General features: G+C 40.7%; 1 protein-coding gene across 1 annotated transcript in view; it reads right to left on the reverse strand.

The window, feature by feature from the left end:
- Positions 1-3,334: 3,334 nt before the first annotated feature.
- The window catches only part of arid1ab (AT rich interactive domain 1Ab (SWI-like)), a 68,611-nt gene continuing 50,078 nt past the window's right edge, over positions 3,335-21,867 (reverse strand). The window contains exons 8-20 of the mRNA XM_034301478.2: positions 20,829-21,135; positions 16,248-16,387; positions 15,217-15,314; positions 14,814-15,023; positions 12,351-12,555; positions 10,856-10,988; positions 9,343-9,518; positions 8,916-9,060; positions 7,673-7,786; positions 7,485-7,578; positions 6,494-7,319; positions 6,254-6,384; positions 3,335-6,139 (exon numbers count right to left, since the gene is read on the reverse strand). Coding sequence (XP_034157369.2) covers positions 4,256-6,139; positions 6,254-6,384; positions 6,494-7,319; positions 7,485-7,578; positions 7,673-7,786; positions 8,916-9,060; positions 9,343-9,518; positions 10,856-10,988; positions 12,351-12,555; positions 14,814-15,023; positions 15,217-15,314; positions 16,248-16,387; positions 20,829-21,135 — 4,463 coding nt within the window. The 3' untranslated portion in view covers positions 3,335-4,255. The remainder of the gene's footprint in view (positions 6,140-6,253; positions 6,385-6,493; positions 7,320-7,484; positions 7,579-7,672; positions 7,787-8,915; positions 9,061-9,342; positions 9,519-10,855; positions 10,989-12,350; positions 12,556-14,813; positions 15,024-15,216; positions 15,315-16,247; positions 16,388-20,828; positions 21,136-21,867) is intronic.

A 21,867-nucleotide genomic window follows, 5' to 3' on the forward strand; every position in this document is an offset into this window, starting at 1 on the left:
AACCAGACCACTCGAAAATTAGAACGTTAATGGCGTCTAAATCGGTAGTATTTCAAACAGCATGGAAGGAGAGCCTTCTGAGCTATAGGAAAGCTCTTAGTGCTGCTAGATCAATGTATCTCTTCAATTCAATTCAGTTTTATTTGTATAGCGCTTTTAACAATGGACATTGTCACAAAGCAGCTTTACAGAAATAAATAGATTCAAAAAATATATTGTAAATATGTGAATTTATTTATTAATCTTCACCCTAATTGAAAATAACAAAAATAATCCTAGATTCTTATTTAATACTTTAGCACAATTAACTGGAAATAAGACCACCACAGAAGCATACACGCCATCAGGATGTAGTAGCGATGACTTTATGAATTTTTTCAGTGACAAAATTGAAAATATCAGGCAAAAATTTCAGACTATTAAAGCCAGACAATTTGATAACTGACCATGTAGATGAAATATAACCACCAGATCAGTGATTAGAACATTTTACTTCAAGAAACCAAACTAATTTCACTAATTTGCTCATCAAAATCAGCTTGTACACTAGATCCCTTACCTACACATCTACGCATACCAGAAGCCATCAAACCTCTTCTAAAAATAATAAATTCTTCTCACAGCACTGGCTATGTCCCTAAATTCTTTAAACTTGCAGTTATCAAACCGCTGATTAAAAAAACCTGACCTTGACCCCTGTCAGCTGTCTAACTATAGGCCACTATCAAACCTCCCCTTTATTTCCAAAATCCTCAAAAAAGGTTGCAGCACAGCAGTTAGGCTGTCTATATATATGCTACCTCTGGGTAAAATTATTCATAAACATGGTATTAGCTTCCACTGTTATGCTGATGACACACAGTTATGTTTCAGCAAAGCCAGATGAGAGACAGCAACTTAAAGCTGAGGAATGTGTAAAGGACATTAGATATAAGTGTAACTTCCACATGTAGCTAGAAGTAAGCTTTCTGATTACACAGTAACTCTGGATGGCCTTTCTGTTTCATCATGTGCAGCAGGAAAAGACCTTGGTGTGATTATCGACTCCAGTCTGTCATTTGAAGCTCAAGTAGATACTTGACGCAGTCTGTGTTTATGTCTAGGCTGAAAACCTATTTGTTAAGTCAAACCTTTTGTTATTAAATTTTACCTTAGGTAAAGGAGCAGATATAGAGGGTTCACATTCATAGAGTGTTGTGGTGAACTGGGATGTTTGGATGCTGTCGTCCCTCCACTCTCACACGTTCACTCAGGTTTGTTGACGGTGGAGTGGCTGCTGCTTTATGTCCCAGGACTCGCTCATGTCTGTTAGCTTCTGGCTCTCCCTTTTAGTTATGCTGTCACAGCTAGTCTTGCTCGAGTCCCTGCTTGCACTCTGCACACAAAGTACACCTTCTTAAACCACTACTGTACAAGAGCACACCTAATAATCTGTTATTTCGCTTCCACTCCCCCTCTCTCTGTTGAGGTACATGTTACTCCTGAGATACCAGTGATCTTGACTCCTTCTGCCATACAGACCTGCCTGATCCATCCTGATGGACCCACTTCTGCTTAGAGCCACACAGAGCCTGTGGCTGTGGATGTTCTTTCGTGGATAACCTTAAGACAGCAATTACTAAAAACAGTTTACACTCAAGTCTCCATCACTGAACAGTTCATAACTTTAGTTTGATACAAGAGACTTAAACTTACCACTCTAATGATACTCAAGTTCCTTTTAACACACTTAGCACTGCTTGAAGTGAAATCTGGATAGAACATTTCATTTAAATTTATCCCTAATGAGCAAGTCAGAGGTGACAGTGGCAAGGAAAAACTCCTTGAGATGACATGAAGAAACCATGAGAGGAACCAGACTCAAAAGGGAACCCATCCTCATACAAAGATATTATAGTTATATAAGTGAAATGATTTATAATGGCACTATCGGGTGTCACCAAGATGAGGATGCGTTCCCTTTGAGTCTGGTTCTTCTCAAGGTTTCTTCCTCATGTCGTCTCAGGGAGTTTTTCCTCACCACCGTCACCTCTGACTTGCTCATTGGGGACAAATTTAAATTAAAAGGTTATATCCAGATTTTTGTAAAGCTGCTTTGTGACAGTGTCCATTGTTAAAAGCAATATACAAATAAAATTGAATTGAACACCACAATATTTATATCAAATTGTCATACTGCCCACCCCTACATAGACAGAAAACTTGCCTAAAGTCATAAATACAACATAGTACCAACATTAGCTAAGAACTTAAGACATGGTAAGCAGTACTAAACAGGAAAATGGTCTGAACTGTAAACTCTCCGAGCCTTAACTTTCCCATAAGTCCATACAATGAAGAAACAAACCAACCACTTCAGAGCGTTCCATGGTGTCAGCAATTTATTTTTTGGAAGAAACTCTTAGTGGCACTCTAAAATGAGTCAGTGGGCTCAAAACTAGGAAAGTTGTCCCCGTCAGTTGTATATTGATGTGTATGGCACATCTCAGTGAGGCATTTCCATTTCACATCTATGCTTAGATCCATCAGCTGTGTTGGGCTGTGACTGTCAGGCAACCACCTTCCAATCAGCTAATCCAATCATCAACCCCAAATGCTGCAACTCCTTCTCTCATCAATCACCTCTTTCTATTTATTGGCTCATGTGTTGGCATTCCTCAGAGGTCTAACCATTACAGTAATCAAATCTGGACAAGTCATATAAAAATAGATTTTCTGTTCTGCAGTGATACATAAGTGCTTTTAGTGTTGAGGCTCTTTGTGCCATGGTGATGTTCTCCGTTTAGATGTAGTGAATCCTTAACACTGTCGCATAAGCCACTTTATACACACTAATCAGTGGTTGCATTAAAGGGTGATGAGGTGCAATTCAGTAATCATTTCCCTAATAATGCCTGAAATGAATAGGTAAGCGAGATTTACCCGGGTCTCCATGAGAAATTCCTGTCGAATGCCATCAGCTTCGGGGATACCATAAATAAATCCATCACAAAGTCTTACGAAGATACATTTATTCTTAACACGTGGAACATATAGTATAAAGATTTCATACTGAATAAATTATATTCATTAAGCCAAAAAACATCATGATTTTTAGCTACATTGTCTGAAATACAAATATGCAGAATCCATAGCACTTTGGGGTAAGGGAAGGTTTCTTTAGGAATTGCCTAGATTTGGTTGAATGTAGAGCTCACTTAGAGCCATAGACATATTAGTTTTGACATTTCTCCACATGTGAACTAATGTGTAGGGTTGACTAGAAAGAGAGAAAATCCTGTGTCCCAGATGTATGTGAAGGAAGGGGATTAAATAAACACATGGCAATGCGCAATGAAGAGATCTTGAGTGTAACCTTTAATTAATCAAAGATTAAAAATGGTGAAGAGGGCAATAAGGTGAGAGAGAGAAAGAGCAAAGTGTATTGTACATCATTATTTACATTGCAGCCTGGACTGCATCTGAAGCTCAAGACCAGTCCTAAGAGGTGATTTCTTTGAGGGTCAAGTCATACAATCAAGGGACAAAGAGGTCGGGGTGTTGTACACGATACTTTGGGGGAAGAATGTCTTTTTCCCCTCTCTGTAAATAAGAACGAAAATCATTTTAAAAACTACAGTTTTTGCTGCCAAGTCAGCATTATCTCAGTGTGAAACAGTATTATTATTACAGTATGTTTACAGCTTGTCACTTTAAGGTGTACAGTACAAAAAGTCATACAATCTACTGTACAGGCCTTCCATTTACAGATGTCTGTTCACAGCCAATGACCTGGTCCCTGGGCTCAGTGTATATATCATCCAAGTTACAATTTATAGCACAAACAAGAGTCTGAAACTGTATAGCCTCCAAACAAGAACTAGACAACGGTGTCTGCCAGCCCAGTAAACCACTGGGCACCTTTATTCCCCAAACTCACTGTAAATGTGACAGCAACTTTGGTTAGTTTTCTTTTTTTTTAAATCTACTTTTCATTTAATTTAAAAAACATCCTTCCAAAATGGCAGCACACTCTCCCAAGGTCATAAGTCATGTATCAACATTAGTTTCTCTTCATTTTATTTACGTGTTAAATCCACTTTGTGAAATCCTTCCTTTAGAAAGAAGCAAGGTAGAAAGAGCAATCAGTGGAATTTGAGGTGATTTTTGCATAAATTAAAAAAGGACAGTCAGTTTTCACTGTTACATTTCTCCATTCACACAGATTCGAGGGGGTTAAAAGGGAGAAGGGGGACAAAGCTCAACCCCACAGCTGTCATGACTGGCCAATCAGAAAGAGTACATCACAGATCACGTGGGACACTCCTGAGTTCAGGAGGGGGGATACAGAGACGTCCAGTAGCCGTGACTCGTACAACATGAACTCGGAGTGGTTCTCCTCTACTTTGGCAAGGGCATGCAGGGCACGGGCAGCCCGTCGCATCATGTCCACACTAGTGGGTTCAAAGTGTTGCCCCTGCATATTCAGCAGTGAAGCCTGGCTCTGTTGGAACTGTGTGGCTGCTAGACTGTCCTCCAGAAATCCCAGGAGGTTCCCTATACTGCCTTTCTGCACGGCAATGGCCCGAGCTGCCAGGCTGTCACCCTGGGCCAGGTTGGCCAACAGCACCACTGCCATCTCCCGGCACACAGGTACCTTGCGGTCACCAATTAAGCGTACCAGTGAACTGTAGAATTTCTCCAGGCGACTGAAGGGTGGGGTGGCCAGAATGAGGTCAACATTATTGTCCTGGATGCTGAGCTTGCTAAGAGTCTCAAGAACCATTCTCTGAGGGGAAACTGCTCCATTAAGCCCAAGCGTAGGGAAGGGATCAATGGCTTCTGCTGAGGGGCAGACAGCCCAGTGGAGAAGACCATCCAGCAGTGGCAGGCAGATACTCTCGGGGTACATGGACAGGTCCAACTGGCCTGAGATGTTCGCCAACGTGACCAGACAGTTTTCTCGCAGAACCTCCAGACAGTCCCACCACCATTCATCTTGCTCACAGCTGACTCCTTCATCCTCCTCTTCCTCTTTCTCATAGGTGACAGGAGCCTCCTTGCGCTCAGGATGCCGGTGGTGCAGGAGTACCACACGGCCCAGGATAAGCAGCAGGCCTGGGTGTTTGGACATTTCACTGTCATTGCCAGGGATGAAGGAGAGACTGCGGACGATGTTAGAGACGCATATGCAGCGGCGGGCTAGTGCATCCTGCCAGTCTGACAATGTGCACAATGGGGACTCATCCTTACTGTGTGGCTCGTCCTCAAGGATCTTAATGCTGCTGATCTGCTGTGATGTGTCAATCCCAAACAGAAATTTGTTCTTCTTTTCCTCATCCTCCACGCCATTCCGCACAGATTCTTCAGCCACTGATGCCGACAAGCCAGACAGCACATCGTCAACAGTGGCGATAATGGGAGCAGATGCACTGGCAATAGCTGTGGTGTTCTCCCCCTCCAATGGTTGGCGTGAGGAAGGCTGAGACTCTGTTTGCTCATTTTGCTGGTGTGGTATGCTTCTCTCATTCTTATTTCTGTTCTCAGTAATCAGGTTCGTTATGGGTGCCTTTGTATTAACAGGCACCTGTTTATGAGGTTTTAGCAGCTCCATCTTGCTCTCAAAGTGGGTTTGGATGTGCTCCGTAGTGTCACCTCCACCAACACTCCAATGAATCAGCCCACTGTCAAAAGTCTGTCGCCGGCCCAATTTGCCAGTACGGCCAATGACAAATGGGTCTTTCTTCCACAATACCTTAATAGGAAGCTTGTCAAATTTGCTAGCCTGTTTGAGCTTTTCCTGTACTGTACTACTGTCCTGGATGGGAGTGGATAAGTCATGCTCTTTAGATGAAGAAATTTCTCCTTCCTTTTCTTCTTCAGACTTTTCACTGGATTTCTGGTCATGCATAAGCTCATCCTTTTCATGCTTGACTTGGATCTGTGATATGTGTTGGCTATTCTTCTCCTCTTTGTCCTCTTCTTCATCCATCTGCCCTACTTCTGGGCTTTCTTCATCAGACATATCAGTGTCAGGAGCATCTGGGTCAATCAGTGTTCGCTGCCCAGGATCTCCGACCTCATATTCTTTCAAGATGCCAAAAATTTCAATGAGGCATCTACGGAAGTACTCCACTATCAGTTCAAGGAAGCCAGGAAGCTGAAAGAAATTAAAGCATGATCATCAGATAAAATTCAAACACCTTTTCCTGCTTTTCATCTTGATGCACTTCAATCCATGTTTGATGCTGCAGAAATTGCATGCACATCTCACCTGACACAGACTGAAGGTAGAAATGCTGTTATCATCATACAGAAGAATACTGATGGTGTCCAAAGCCCAAGTGCTCTCTGCCAGCAATCCTGATTTGAGGGACATCATGACTCTCCAGGCTTCCGGTGTTCCTACATACATATACATTTATATACAAATAGGCACAAAAACAAAGATGAAGAAATTGATATACACATGTACCTCATGGCAAAATGTTGAAATGTATATACAGCTTCTTACCAATATCTTTCATCATGAGTCGGCGACGTGGTTTGAGGATGGGCTGGGTCGCCTCCACAGACCCTGATGGAAAGGCTACGTCTCTCCTTATCACGGGAGGCTGTACTGGTGTTGGGGCTATGTGCGAGGCTGGGACTAGAGGTCCAGCTTTCTGAATCTTTATCCCAGTGTGCATATAAGGGGACTTGCTGGGTGATGTACTGTTCTCCATGGTTCTTGGCATGGGTGCTGGACTTGATACCTGTGGAATGTGATTTTGAGAGGACTGAAAATTGGATTGCAGCGCTCTAGACATGGGTGGGCCAGAACCACCAGGTCCATAAGGAGGCTGCCTCTGGTTGACATGACCAGGCCATGGACCTTCATGATTCATTCGCTGGTCTGAAGGTAACATGTCTTCAGAACGGTTCATTGCATGGTACCCTGGACCTTGAGTGGGAACTCCGGGAGGTCCCTGACGACTGGGATAGTTGGGATAGTTCATGTCATTTCTGCCTTGCCACATGGGACCTTGGGGCCCATCAGGAACAGATGGCAAGGGGCTGCCCATCATTTGCGGGGGCATGGAGGACTGAGAGTTAGAGCCTCCGGCATTAGGCCCCCTGTCCCGTCCAAAACTGAAAGGGAATTGGCTCTGTGGACCAGGTGGACGTCGATCTGTGCCAGAGTAGGCATTATACTGGTTGAACATGTCCTGTTGGGGTTGGGGGCCACCTGAGGGTTGAGGGCCCTGTTGCTGCTGGCCACTGAATGAATACATTTCTCCATCATGACGCTTTGCTGGGGGACCATAACCACCATCTCCAGGCCTCTTCTGTGTGTAATTCTGCAAGATAGAGTTTGGAAATTTCTTGTTAAACATTAAAAATGTAAAGACACACAGACAAAGAAGATTATTTAGAAGATTGTATAACCAGGAGTTACCAAATAATCAATATCTTAAATAAAACATCAGGGCAAAAAGGCAAAACATGTTCAGTAATATACAAACCGGCTGCTGTGGGTAGATTCCAGGCTGCTGATTTGGGTATTGTCCACTAGGGGGTGCACTTTGGGCAGGGTACTGATTAACATAGGAATCATGCCTGCAGAAAAGGAAATATGGCTAAATAATTCCCATTTAATAACAAGATAATAAACATTAAAGATGCAATCAACATGACAAGAAGTAATGTTAACCTCTGCTGCTGTGGATTAGGTGAATACATCCCCGTGTCAGCACCAGAGGGCATGGTGTTTGGCTGTGGGGCTCCAGGACCTATACTGCCATCTGGACTCATGCCTGGCTCTTGTCTGTAAAGACATATTGAAGGGTAAATGTATATGATTTTCTTTCAAAACTTTGTTGCTTTTTTGGCTTGTATTATATTGCATTACAAATCACACTGATGTACCAGGCATTTTTTCATGTTTGTACATGGCTCCGAAAAGTTATCAAAGTACATGCAAAGTATTAAAAGAAACTTGTGTACATGTCTTTCAATATGTCCTTACAGACAAGAACCAGGCATGGGTCCAGAGGGCATGGTGTTTAGCTGTGGGGCTCCAGGACCCATACTGCCATCTGGACACATGTCTGGCTCTTGTCTGTAAGGACATATTGAAGGGCATATGTACAAGTTTTTCTTTTAATACTTTGTTGTTTGTTTTTTTTATTATATCATATTGCATAACAAGTCACAATGATGTACCAGGCATTTTCCATGTTTGTATGTGACTCTAAAAAGACATAACAACCTCTAATTTTATAGTCTAGTTTATTTTCCCCCCATTGCTGATGCTTGTTCTTGTGCTTAACCAAAACTACAGTATGAATCACAAACCATTATATACAAACGTTAGCTTTTTGTTAAGACAATGACATATGAGGGCTGTAAATGACAGAAATCACAGACAGACATCTACATGATCAATTAAGCACATGTGTAAAATACATGGGATACATTTTAAATAGTGGTCCATGGAGTACTGAACTGTAATTTAGTTGATTCATAAGTGTGTCTATAAACTGTATAATAACAGACACTATGAGAAAGCAATATTCTATTATTGGTTCTGTTAACAGTTACCAGAAAGATGTGTAATTCCAGCAAGTTGCAGAAAACACAATATAAAATAAATGCTTGTGTGATTCAAATTTGAGTTTAATGTTAAACATCCAGCAAAGTGTTCAATAGTTTCAAGAAACACTTGTTTGCTTGTTTTTTGATGAATAAAAGGAGTAGTTCATGAAGTATGATGGTCTTTCCTTTTGTACTTTTAGGTAAAAAATAAATCAGATCATAAATAGTCCAAAAGTAAACTAACAACCATAATCAGATTAGTATATTAAAAGATTATGTCTTATATAGTCTGGATTAATGTGAGACTTAGTGAGCACATGGCAAAAGTGTCGCACAGCAACTCAGCCAGTAGCTCTTACCTTCGGTCATATCCTGGTCCATATGGTCCATACTGCTGTCTGTGACCTAACTGCATGTTACCAATAGGTCCAGGAGGGCCTCTGTTATATTGCTCACTCATTCCACTGCTGGGGCCTTGTCCTGGATTCATGAACTGCTCACCAGCTAAACATAAAGCAGATGCATAGTGAAGTAACATTTCCTGGCCTTTAATGCTAAAATCAAAATAGTTCGAATTTTTACAATGATTCTGAAACTGATGAATATTGAGAAGCAAATCAATGACGGAAGTGCTTTAGTTCCAAAAATTAAAGAACCTGAGCCTAGTAGAGAATGCAGCTTGTGGGGAACATGTGACAAACATTTCCGTCCAGTCACCACTGCACCGCCACTATGTGATATATAGTTGCAAGTTATACCACCAGAATTAACACCCAGAATTCTCACCTTTCCTCATACCACCAAAAGGGTCCTTATTAGGTTCATATGGACCTAAACGACCCATTATATCAGGTTGGCCCCCCATTCCGGGCTGGAAGGTGGAGTTAGGTGTCAGAGAGCTCCGTCTAGCAAAGGCAGGCTCTCCACCATCAGCGAACGGGTCTTGAACACTCACATTGCTCCTGTTCGAAGATTAGACAGATACAGCTGTTGCGCCTTATATAAACTATATATAAACTATATTGCCAAAAGTTTTGGGACGTCTGCCTTTACATGCACATTAACTTTAATGACATCCCATTCTTAATCCGTAGGGTTTAACATGGAGTTGGCCCACCCTTTGCAGCTATAACAACTTCAACTCTTCTGGGAAGCTTTCCACAAGGTTTAGGAGTGTGTTTATGGGAATTTTTGACCATTCTTCTAGAAGCACATTTGTGAGGTCAGGCACTGATGTTGACGAGAAGCCCTGGCTCGCAGTCTCCGCTCTAATTCATCCCAAAGGTGTTCTGTGGGGTTGAGGTCAGGACTCTGTGCAGGCCAGGCAAGTTCCTCCACACCAGACTCGCTCATCCATGTCTTTATGGACCTTGCTTTGTGCTCTGGTGCGCAGTCATGTTGGAACAGGAAGAGGCCATCCCACAAAGTTGGGAGCATGAAATTGTCCAAAATGTCTTGGTATGCTGAAGCATTAAGAGTTCCTTTCACTGGAACTAAGGGGCCAAGCCCAACTCCTGAAAAAAAACACCACACCATAATCCCCCCTCCACCAAACTTTACACTCGGCACAGTGCAGTCAGGCAAGTACCGTTCTCCTGGCAACCGCCAAACCCAGACTCGTCCATCGGATTGCCAGACAGAGAAGCGTGATTCGTCACTCCAGAGAACACGTCCAGTGGCCGCGTGCTTTACACCACTGTATCCGACGCTTTGCATTGCACTTGGTGATGTAAGGCTTGGATGCAGCTGCTCGGCCATGGAAACCCATTCCATGAAGCTCTCTATGCACTGTTCTTGAGCTAATCTGAAGGCCACACGAAGTTTGGAGGTCTGTAGCTATTGACTCTGCAGAAAGTTGGCGACTTCTGCGCTCTGTGCGCCTCAGCATGCGCTGACCTCGCTCTGTGATTTTACGCAGCCTACCACTTCGTGGCTGAGTTGCTGTTGCTTCCACTTTATTATAATACCACTAACAGTTGACCATGGAATATTTAATAGTGAGGAAATTTCACGAATGGACTTATTGCACAGGAGGCAACCTATCACGGTACCACGCCTGAATTCACTGAGCTCCTGAGAGCGACCCATTCTTTCACAAATGTTTGTAGAAGCAGTCTGCATGCCTAGGTGCTTGATTTTATACACCTGTGGCCATGGAAGTGATTGGAACACCTGAATTCAATGATTTGGAGGGGTGTCCCAATACTTTTGGCAATATTGTGTATATGACAATAAATATCATTAATACACTGTCACTGATCAGCCTAATATGATGAGTCTATTCAACTTCTGAACCTACCGCACACCAGGCATAGGGGGCATCTGGCTGTGGGGTGTTGACGCGGGGGTAGGGGGTTTCAGATCGTTTCCTTCAGCCATAGAGCTGCTCGTTGACTGTGGAGTCTGAGGGCCCTGTAAAGATCCTGAACCCGCTGGAGAAAGATACAGAAAAAACAGTTATAAGCACAGGCAGGTGTCCTATATATCTACTTTTATTCTATTAAGAAAAATTGCTATCCTGAATAGTGTGGTCTCCACAGGGCACAAGGGCTCAACAGTTAGAGGAGTACGAAAATGATGTAAATCATATGCTATGGCATTCACAGTCTACAGATCTGCAAACCAGTTAAAAACTTACAGGAGATTTTTAAGAGTAACATGCTCGACAGCTCTCCCCAACACAACAGTTGAGGAAGAATAGTGTTCATCCCTCATATTTTCATTCTTTGTGGATTTGAATAAAGAAAAATCAGAATTTTCTGATCTAATATCTAATCTGATTTTCTTTTGTGTGTGTTTTTGGGTCCAGTGTGTTGATGTAAATTATATGGCCAAGTTTGTTGACACCTGATCATCACATTGATATGTGGTTATTCTCCAAACTGTTTCAACAAAGTCAGAAACACACAATTGTATAGAACCTGTTTTGTCTGCTGTAGCATTACAGTTTCCCTTCACTGGAACTAAGAGGCTGAAACCTGTTCCAGCATGACAATGCCCCTGTGCACAAAGCGAGCTCCATGAAGACATGGCTGAATGAACACAAATCCCCACAGCCACGCTCCAACAACTAGTGGAAAGCTTCCCAGAAGAGTGGAGCTTATTATAACAGCAAACACAGGGGAATAAATCTGGAATGGGATGTTCAACAAGCACATATAGGTGTGATGGTCAGGTGTCAAAAAACAAACAAAAAAAAAGTTATCCAGTCATAAAAGTCTATAACTCAGACTCAGGCCTGGCTGAAATTCCCAATTTAAAAAAAAAAGAGTAAAAAAGAGAGAGAGAGAGAGAGAGAGAGAGAGAGAGAGAGAGAAAGACATGAGGATGGAAAATGGTGACGCCACACACTCGGTGAAGCCTACTTAGTTACTGGACAGCAGTTTTTTTTTTAGTTTGTATTGTTTTGTTTTATTGTGGTTAGCTAACCTAGGTAGCAGACTAAAAAGTATAAATTCCATTTTACATCAGACTTTTTGTTGCTAAGAGCTTTAAGCAGTTAACACAGTGTTATTGTGTTAATCAGTGTAGCTAGGCCAGCCCCATGCAAGAAGAGTTGTTGCTGTGGGCACAAACTATGTTTTGCTGCTTTTCACATTTTAGAACATAATCTCATTGAAGCTCTCGCAGTTGGTCATAACTCCAAAATGTATGAAAGTTTTTTTGCTCCTAATTCCAAACTATTGCACCATATCTTTTTTTTTTTTTGCCCCTTGGAGCGTTTATAAAATGACTGGATAACTGCATAAATGAGGATCTGAATCTAAGGTTCCAAGGTGAGGATGTGCACTGACCTGGAGAGGGTGGCTGTACCTTCGCCTGGTTCTTTTTTAAGTCATTGTTGAAAATATCTGGAGGTGGGTCCTCACCACGCTCAATCTTGCACTCAAAGGCGTACAGACACTGGATGTACTGCTTCTTTAGTGAGCTAGCTGCACTACTGGAGGTCCCAACATTCAGGTTTGTCGCTAACTCCCTCCACTTTTTATTCTTATTCACCTGGAAAACAGAAGAAGAAAGATGTTTACAACTACGTGCAAGCCACAGGGTCAAAGCAAGCATGATTGGAGAAATGCATGTGGATTAGACATGAAATATTTTTTTTGTAGTGTAAGCGTAGTGTTTTTATAGTATAAAAATCACAGAATATTGAAATGGTGAAATTCATCAGGGCTCAGCTAAATTGCCAAATTTGACCAGAACACAACAGGTGAGCTAAAAATATTGGAATTAAAGAAGTTAACAACTGCAAGCTTTATAGTGATAATTCTAGTATACAGTGCCTTATGTGAGTATTCATCCCCCTTGAACCTTTCCGCATTGTTTAGTGCAACCTGGAAATAGACTTAACTGGGACTATGTGTCATGGAATCTACATAAAACAGCCCATAATATTCACGTAGGAGAAAAAAAAAAATCAATATTGGGTGCAGAATTATTTACAAATAAAAATGTAAAAATCGTTGGTGTGAAACTAAATATTAGTTGCCCTGCATTACTTCTTCGCCATTACTATCAGAAGTGACATAATTAGTTGAATAGAGCCGACTAGCGTGCACTCAAATTATCACATGATCTCAATATAAAAACATCTGGTCCTGGAAAGCCCTAAAGTTTGTCAGGGATCATAGCTAAGCAAACAGCATCTGGGACAAAGTACCAGTCAGGGTTTTTGCTTATAAATAATATCTTACAGAAGACCATTAAATAGAAAAAAAGAAAAAAAGTGGCACCAGCACCAAAGGTCAGTAACCAGGTTAGGAAGGTATTAATCAGAGGAGGAACCAAGACGCCAAAGGTAACTCTGAAAAAGCTGTGTGATTTGATCAAAAGGTGCAGGCTCTTTATTAGTACCTAGAAAACTGAAGCGTACAGCATAGGACAGAGCTTTTTACTATGAAGCCCCCCAGCTATGGCACAGCTTTCTTATTAGTGCACAGGCCTCAGGCACAGTTTCAATTTGTTTGGACAGGCATTTTGTTAAATAAATCTTTTCGAAGGAAAAGGCACAGATCTAACAGGTTCATTGGCATAGAGAGTTGGGATGTTTTGATGCTGTCATCCCCTCAGAGCCCTTATGCCTCTGTTACCTTCTAAATTTCTCAAGTTTTGCTGTCATAACTAGACCCGCTGTAGTGGCTGCTTGCAATCTCTCACAATATATACCCATTTAAAGTACTGTAGGCAATAATCTGTTCTCATTCTCTCTCTCTGTTGTGCTGTATGTGCACTCATGCTGCCAGATGTTACGCTGCTGCCTGAACCCGACACACGTCTACTGCTGTGGCTTCTCTCACCATCTGGACCTGCCTGATTGATCCTGATACTCTATTCTGGTTGGACTTTCTGCACCTAAAGAATGCACCCAAAAGACTGCAGTTCCCAAAAACAGTTTATGCCTCAAGCCTTTCTTCAGTGGATAATCTCACCTTGATATACTTATACCTTAGAACTAATTGAATAAAATGTAACTGAATTAGTGAAAAAAAGGCATATGAAATCCTGTTTGGAGTGTGGTAAGAAGGCATGTTGGAGACTCAACAAATGTGGATAAGTGTTCTCTGGTCTGATAAGACCAAAAAGTAACATTTTGGCCTTGTCTCAAAGTGTTACAACTAGCTGAAACACAACACTGCTCATCACCCTTAAACATCATGCCCACAAACACCATCCCCACAAAGAAGCATGGTGCAGGTTGTCCAGAAACTTTTCATTAGCAGGGACTGGGAAACTACTCAGGCTTGAAGGCAAGATGGATGAGGCCTAATACAGGGCAGAGATTTGAGACTGGGGCAGTGGGTCAACTTTCAACAAGACAACAAATCCAAGCATACTGCCAAAACTACACAGCTCCAAAGCTTGGTTTTGAGTGGTTCAAACCAAGAACCTGAACATGTCACAATGTTCCAGTCAAAACCCAGACCTCAATCTGATTGAGAATGGGTGGCAAGACGTAGGACAAGTTATGCAACAGATAACTGACTTTTTATTTAATTGTGTCACAAAATTATATTGCATCAAATATTAGTCATATTGTGCATAAACTAAGAAAAAAAACTAAACTGGGTCAAAATCCAAATTAAGTCTATTTCAGTTTCAGGTTGTAACGTGACAAAATGTGTTCATGTATTCATTAATGGAACCTACATCTTAATTGAACACTCCCTTCTGAGAAATGTAAGCTTTATAAAACGTCCTAAAATTACAGAATCTCCTAAAACAAATGTTCATCTTCATTTGTGTGTATGCACACTCACCTGGGTAAGGCCACCAATCTCTTTAACAGAGACATAGAGACGAAAGAGGTCGAGAGGCTTACGGCCCACCGCAGGCAGGTTGGTCATGCCCATGGCTTTCTCCTCAGCAAAGGCCAGGTAACGGTCCACCCACATCTTCCTGTCTGGCTCAGTACCCAGCTCGTATAGCCGAGTTATTTTCTCATTTGTGGTGGTGGACGAATTTGACTTCTACAGAGACAGCGATAGAGGAAACAAAAAAAAAGGAAAAACAAAATTAACAGTTCATCAAGAAATCCTTAAAATGTGGTAAGTGAACATCTGAATTTAAGTAGTGTAACACTAGAGAGGTTTCTACAACCTAAATATTAACATTTTGTTTTTAGCAGTATTACTGCTACAGTTAATTCACTCAGCTCCTTACCTTTTTTGATTCAGTCTTTGGAGTCCCATCGACTTTATTATTCATCTTCTGGTTTTGGTTAAGCTTATCCATGCCAAACTCTGGGCTAGGAGCCATTCCTGGAAGACAGAAGGAAGCATTTGTGCACTCTATGCATTTCACAATTCAACTTGAATTGTGCACATGAATCATCCAAAGAACTTCTTTAATAAGCAGTATCATAATAGATAAAAGGATTTCCACCAGCAAATCTTCCACCACTTTTATTAAAGAATCTTTCAATAATATTAAACAATATAGCACTAATTTCAGAAGACCCATGCCTACAAATCTAAGCATTTACCAAATGATTTACCAAACATTTACCAAATGATTTTGCCATTCAGAAATAAATCAGTGAAGGAGATTTTCCAAATTTTTCACAAAAATCCAAAACCTTTAAAAAAAAAAAAAAAAAAAAAAAACTGATGTGAAAGCTCATGTCCAGTAATTTCAGACATGCCCATGACACCATGTCAACTTTAAGGTCTTTTTGGAGATTTTGCACAAATATCTAATATAGGTCTATAACAAACATGTTGTGCCAGGTTACTGTGCTGCTTTGGGTAAGTACAATAAAACGTGCAGTATATCATCAGCATAAGGTTGTGCAAGGTTTGATTTTTGATGTTCATAGTGTTCTTGTACACAGTGTAAACGTTGTAAATACTTCAAGTGAAATGCAAAGGGTGGAAGGTTAAATCTGGAGACAGGATCTTCACAACAGAGAAATGAGTTCAGTTTCGGCCTTGTCACGCAATTTGTCTCCCTTCCTGTCCAACCAAATGTGTGAAAGCCTACCAAGAGCTCCAAACACACTCCTGTATTTCTCCATCTGGAGAACTACTGCAGATAAAATTTATCTATGGTGAAGATCCTGTATATCCAGATTTATTCTTTCACCCTTTGCATCTGACTGAAGCATCATTCTGGTATAAAAGACAACAACAGGTAAAAATTTTACAATAGATTTCTGTAGAGCTATATTAAAAAGCACCAGGCCTTGTGCTCACCTGCTGAGTTGTTGGCCACGTTGCCTCCCATGGGGAACGGCCCTGCCTGGTTCATTATCCCATGCATGCTGTTCATAGGCGGTGCATACGGAGACCCAGCTCCCACCATCCCCTGGGTCATACCGGGATAACCAGGAGGCCTGGAGAAAGCAAGTTATTCAGCTGAATAAAGCCAATGACTGTCTATGCCTAATGATAGTATGAAAGACTGTTTTTATACTCAATGCAGATGTTGTGACTTCATATCCTGCCTTCAGAAACAAAGTAAAATGTAGCTGTTGGCAGTGACTGGCCGGCCCAAGCACTGAGGGTGCAGCAAGAAATACTAAATAAAGTCATCATGTGATCTGTACTATTATACTGATAAGTGGAACACGCTCATGTACTTGTATATCCTGAGGAGGAGGCACAAATTTGTTATTTTAATCATTTAAGGCACAATCTATCTTCAACCATTAATATTGCCATAAAATCCCTTTTATGACAGTTCTACTGAAATTGATGAATCTGTTGACATCATTAACATGCAACTGCCGTTAATGCATAACATTGTTAATGCATAACTGATTATAGATAACTTATGGGTTATTGTTAGCCAGCTGATAGTTATGTAGAACTACATTAACTAAAATGCTCCCCGTCAGAGGAAGACTCAGTGTCAGCATTAGCTAATTACAATAGAAAAAAGTGTTGTTTGCTGTTTGAAGAGTTTTAACACAAAATTCAAAGCAAATATGAACCTCACTGTGGCACTGTCAGGCTACAAGCAGGAAAATCATTACTGGCATGTGCAGGAAATTAAATTATCATTGAAGAGACGTGAACTTGGGGCCACACAGCATGATATACAGTGGAATTATGCCATACTTCCTGTTTGTGCAGTGTAATATTCAATTCAATTCAAATCTATTTGTACAGCACTTTTAACAATGGACATTTTTCAAGAATCCCTTCACAATTTAACATCATGGACATCTTCACATCATGCTGGCCAAATTTGGTATTTAAAAGTTTGATACCAGTCAAAACGCACAAAATCCAAAATGGCCAACTTCCTGTTTGTTCGGAGTTTATGGATGTGATTGTGAAACTCCTCTGTCTTAAGAAAACCTGTAGCCCTGCCAAAACTGGAAAATATGATGGGCAGCACTTATGATGTGTGTGCTAAGTTTCATGAGGTATTGAGCATGGCAAGCACTTCAAAAATGCAAAACAGTTTAGAAAAATAATAATAAATATAGCTGCAAGCAGTGACACCAAGGGTGCAGCAACATCAGTTGCACAACATTACAATGTGCTGTCAGTGAAGACAACCCTTGGTAAATGTCATCTAAAACCAATAAACTGTGTGTTATACGAGTGTTACTTCCTGTTAGCAGTAGCAGGTGTTATTACTACATTGGCAGGTTAAAGGCAGGAGAAACAGTACATTAATACACATATGAAATATCAGCTCCATCGCATGATGCATTGTGGAATAATTAAGAAAAATGTTCTGCTTAAACAGTGTCATATTAATTAATTGTGTTGCTATGATATTGCCATTGAACACAATCAATAACAAGCATTTTTTTATGTTGTCAGATTGAATTCACACTATTGAAGTGTGAGAATGTTGACTTCCTGTGAAACTTCTGATACTTTTTGAAGGAGAATGTAAAAGACGGGTGCATCTGTGACAGTGTGTCAGTATGGGAATGTGAGTGTTATTACATTGTGTTATGGAACATGTGTGTCTGAGCCAATCGTACGTCAGGAATGGGAATTACACAACACCTCCTGTTGGGACTGCATCATGGGTTATTTGATCATGTTGCCATGGTAACACTGTTCAAAATAGCAACATTTTTTTAAAAAACATTTTTAACACCATAACATTTATGGTTTATAAATCTCAGTGTTTTAAAAAATTATTGAGCTGCATACACTGAATGCTTAGACAACAAGAGAGGATATAAATCCTAGGACTATTTAGCAAAAATAGGTTTCGTATATCAACAAATATGCGGAGGTGGGGCTAAATTTCACTGTAGAATTTCTTTTTTTTTTTACAGAAACATGAATAATTCTTCCTCATGAAATATCATTCAAGTTTTGTGACAATAGCTCAATGGTAACCCTGTCAAATGCCTGCTGAAATCTGACTGGACGATGGTAGTCATGTTTGCCTTTTTTTTTTTTTTTTTTTTTTTTAAATCAGGTTGTTGTCAAAAATCCATTACTAGCTTGATATGATGCACAGGTCCTGAGAAAAAGTTATCTGAACCTAGCTCCGCCCCTATTTATGACCACAAACTTTGCAGCCTAGCTCAGAATCTTGTCCTGTATATGCCTGTATACGTTTCATGCAAATTCATGCAACAAATCTTGAGTTACAGCTGTTGGAGTAAATTAGGCTCTGCCTCGCTAGAAGTGATCGGCATGGAGTGGCCATATTGTTTACAAATGTAAAGTTGACACCAATTTTGTGACTGAAATCCTCAAGTAGGACAAGTTTGCAAAAGCAGGTAATAATACTAATAATAATACAATAATAACCTAATAATACAAAGGTTTTACAACAAGAAATCCTAATAAAATGAGCAGGATTCACGTGGTAAGTGCTTGGCCCCCTTAATAATAGGAAAATCCTTAATTCCAAAGAGTTACAAGCTTTGGAAGGGTTAACCAAAGGGTTGTTAATAATATTAATAATAATAATTATTATTATTATTATTATTATTATTATTATTATTATTATTATTATTAATATTATTATTATTATTATTATTATTGGATCTGTGGGGTCCAATAACATTTTTCAAATTTATTGGTTCATACTGCCATCTTGGGGTGAAATAAGAAAAATAAAAATCCTAACAAACACAACACACCTTTAATGCTTGGACCCACGTTAATAATAATCCTAAGTTATAACAATGTCTTTTGCACCCATGGTGCTATGGGCAATAATAATAATAATAATAATAATAATAATAATAATAATAATAAATGTTTTTTCCCCAAACTTTTGGGTAAACAACCCCAAATGGACAGTGTGTTTTCTGTGACCTCAACCCTTGACAACTCTATTTTTTTTTTTAATTCCAGATTTATAATTTAAGACTATTGTAACATTTGAACTTTTTATCTTATGGCAGTAACATATACGTAAGATAAATGACAACAAAAAACCAAAGAAACATTCCTTGCACTCATTTACCAGTTTACTGAGAAGGGTAAGTTAGAATTTCCTGACACAGCTTTTCAAAAAATTCAGGAAGTGTGTTTGAAACAGCACACCTCATTTGCACTGTCTCATCCGACTTCAAACGTTCCTGGGATTTAATCCAGCTTCACACATAGGAGCTTGCACAGGGGACCGTCATGTTCAGGGCACAGCAAGAAATGTCCGAGGACATGAGGCATTTTAGTTTCCTTATTTATTTCCTTATTTATCTTCACACAGGTAAATGCATATTCAATAAATATTTCAGCATATTTTTGCTCAACTGAATCACAGTCACTCCATGTTGTCGAGGAATTAGCGAAGGTCGATGGACAAGAAACTTTGTCCATTTCTACTGGTCAATTCCTACGCTAGTGCAGTGTGTCAGTGGAAAAAAGTCAAAATGGCACATAAGCTCAAATACTTGCACACACAAATACAGTCTCCATAGTTAGCGAGATAATCTGTAAAATAAATGAATAAAAGAAAAGAGGGTATTGTGAATGTCTCTCACAACCCCATTTGTAAATCACACGACCCCATGTAGGGTCACGACCCCTAGTTTGGGAACCCCTGTTCTAAATAGGGCCTTAAACATAGACCAGCCTGTTGACTTCCTTGAAGTCCTTTATGTTCCCTGTCTGTGTGATGGAGTCACAAATCATCAGTGATTTGTACAACTAGACCTATCTTAATGCTAACAGTTTACTTGTTGTCTTTGCAGTACACTCATCTCCCTCCTCACACACCTAATAAGACATTCACACAATAAGGAAACATCTAACAGTAACCACCATCAGTGTGGCACGGCACGGCTTGATAAATGAACCCTGATCATGTCATTGTTTCCACTGTCATGTGAGCAGTACCGGACTGGTTCTGAATTTGTTTACCCTTCTTCATGGCCAAGTACCACCTGTACTGAACAGGGAGATATGGGTGGAGCTAGAAAGCTAAACTATCTAGTTTAGCTTTTTTATTATTATTATTTTTTTTTTTTTTTTAAGCCAAATTAAAAGGTGTCCAAGTGGCTCGGCAACATTAATGCAGGGCAACAAACTCGCAGTGTCTCAATCAACGTGAACCCTATGAGCTGGCAAAGCAACAGTGCCAAAAACATTTTATATAAAGTATATAAAATAGGCCTTTTTTATTTTTAATTGTGTGTGAAAAAAATCAGCTTGTGAATTTCAAGTACCTAATCATTTAGGAAGTTTAGGAGTGCTGGATTAGTTGACTACTCGCCCCACCACTAGTCACCACTTCCTGCTTCCACTGGTACCGTTACACAAACTAAAACAGGGTATAGTTGAGTACCTTGCTTGGTGCTTCGTTTTCAGTAAAAATTCAGATCAAATGCTCCAGAATCCTACCTGTGTATCGAGTTAGACGGACCATGGTGCATGCCTGCTGAGGTTGGATCTTGGGGTTTTCTGTTCATGCCAGGTGGAGGGCACATGCCTGAAGCCACCTGAGGTGGTATGCCACCCATGTTGGGACTCATGCCAGGACCATACGGCCTTGAGCCCATCTGCCCTGGACCCATGCGCCCAGGAGGCATACCGCTATACGCACCCCCGCCTCCCTGTCCTGACATGGGATTCATAGGGCTGCCCATGCTTGGACCACCAGGATAGTTAGGGCCAGGCATGCCACCATAGCCTGGCTGCCTCGGGTAGCCTGTGGGAAAGAGTGTAAACTGTGAAGGGTGCAGGCAGGCAGCAGATTCTGTTGTCCCCTACTTACTATAAGAGAGAACAATAAGTATGACTAATTGATAACAGCTAAGTGTGTGTATGCAGGATGGTCAAATGATATAAAGCCACTGTCAAAGATCATTCTCTAAAACAGAGAGGTGGGTATTTGGAGTATCTGGAAATCTAACAATTTAAATTGATCTCTGCTATGCATAACCGTGGGCACCTACGCGGGGAACAATACGGAAGGATGCTTGTTTTTAATTGGTTGGCGCTGAGCCTATGCAAGGAGAAGGCACGTGTTGTGAGAGCTCGTACACACGAGCAGGGAGATATCTGCAACTGTTGACAGCTAAAGTGTGGATTATTTAAAGTCTAAAGTCTACAAGTGGATTTCTTTGGAATCTGTGAACCGTCCAGATGGGGAACCAGCACACTTTATCCCGCTCCAGCCATGAATCCACAGAGCAGTGCGACGCAGGGTGCTTATGCTTATGATCGCGTTAGTCGCTTCTAAACTATGTACATAACAGAGCTTAACTGCATAAACTCTACACAGAGCGAGTATATGGTATTTTAAAGAGTGTTCTAATGGACTTCTGAGTCTGCTATGTGTGTTGGTGAGGTCTGAGTGCATCACTGGTGTATAAAAATAAATTATTAAATAGATGTGTGAATATATTAATAGGTTAACAAGGTGATTTGCCCATAACTT

Source organism: Pangasianodon hypophthalmus, chromosome 29, assembly GCF_027358585.1.
Source record: "Pangasianodon hypophthalmus isolate fPanHyp1 chromosome 29, fPanHyp1.pri, whole genome shotgun sequence".
Lineage (NCBI taxonomy): Eukaryota > Metazoa > Chordata > Actinopteri > Siluriformes > Pangasiidae > Pangasianodon > Pangasianodon hypophthalmus.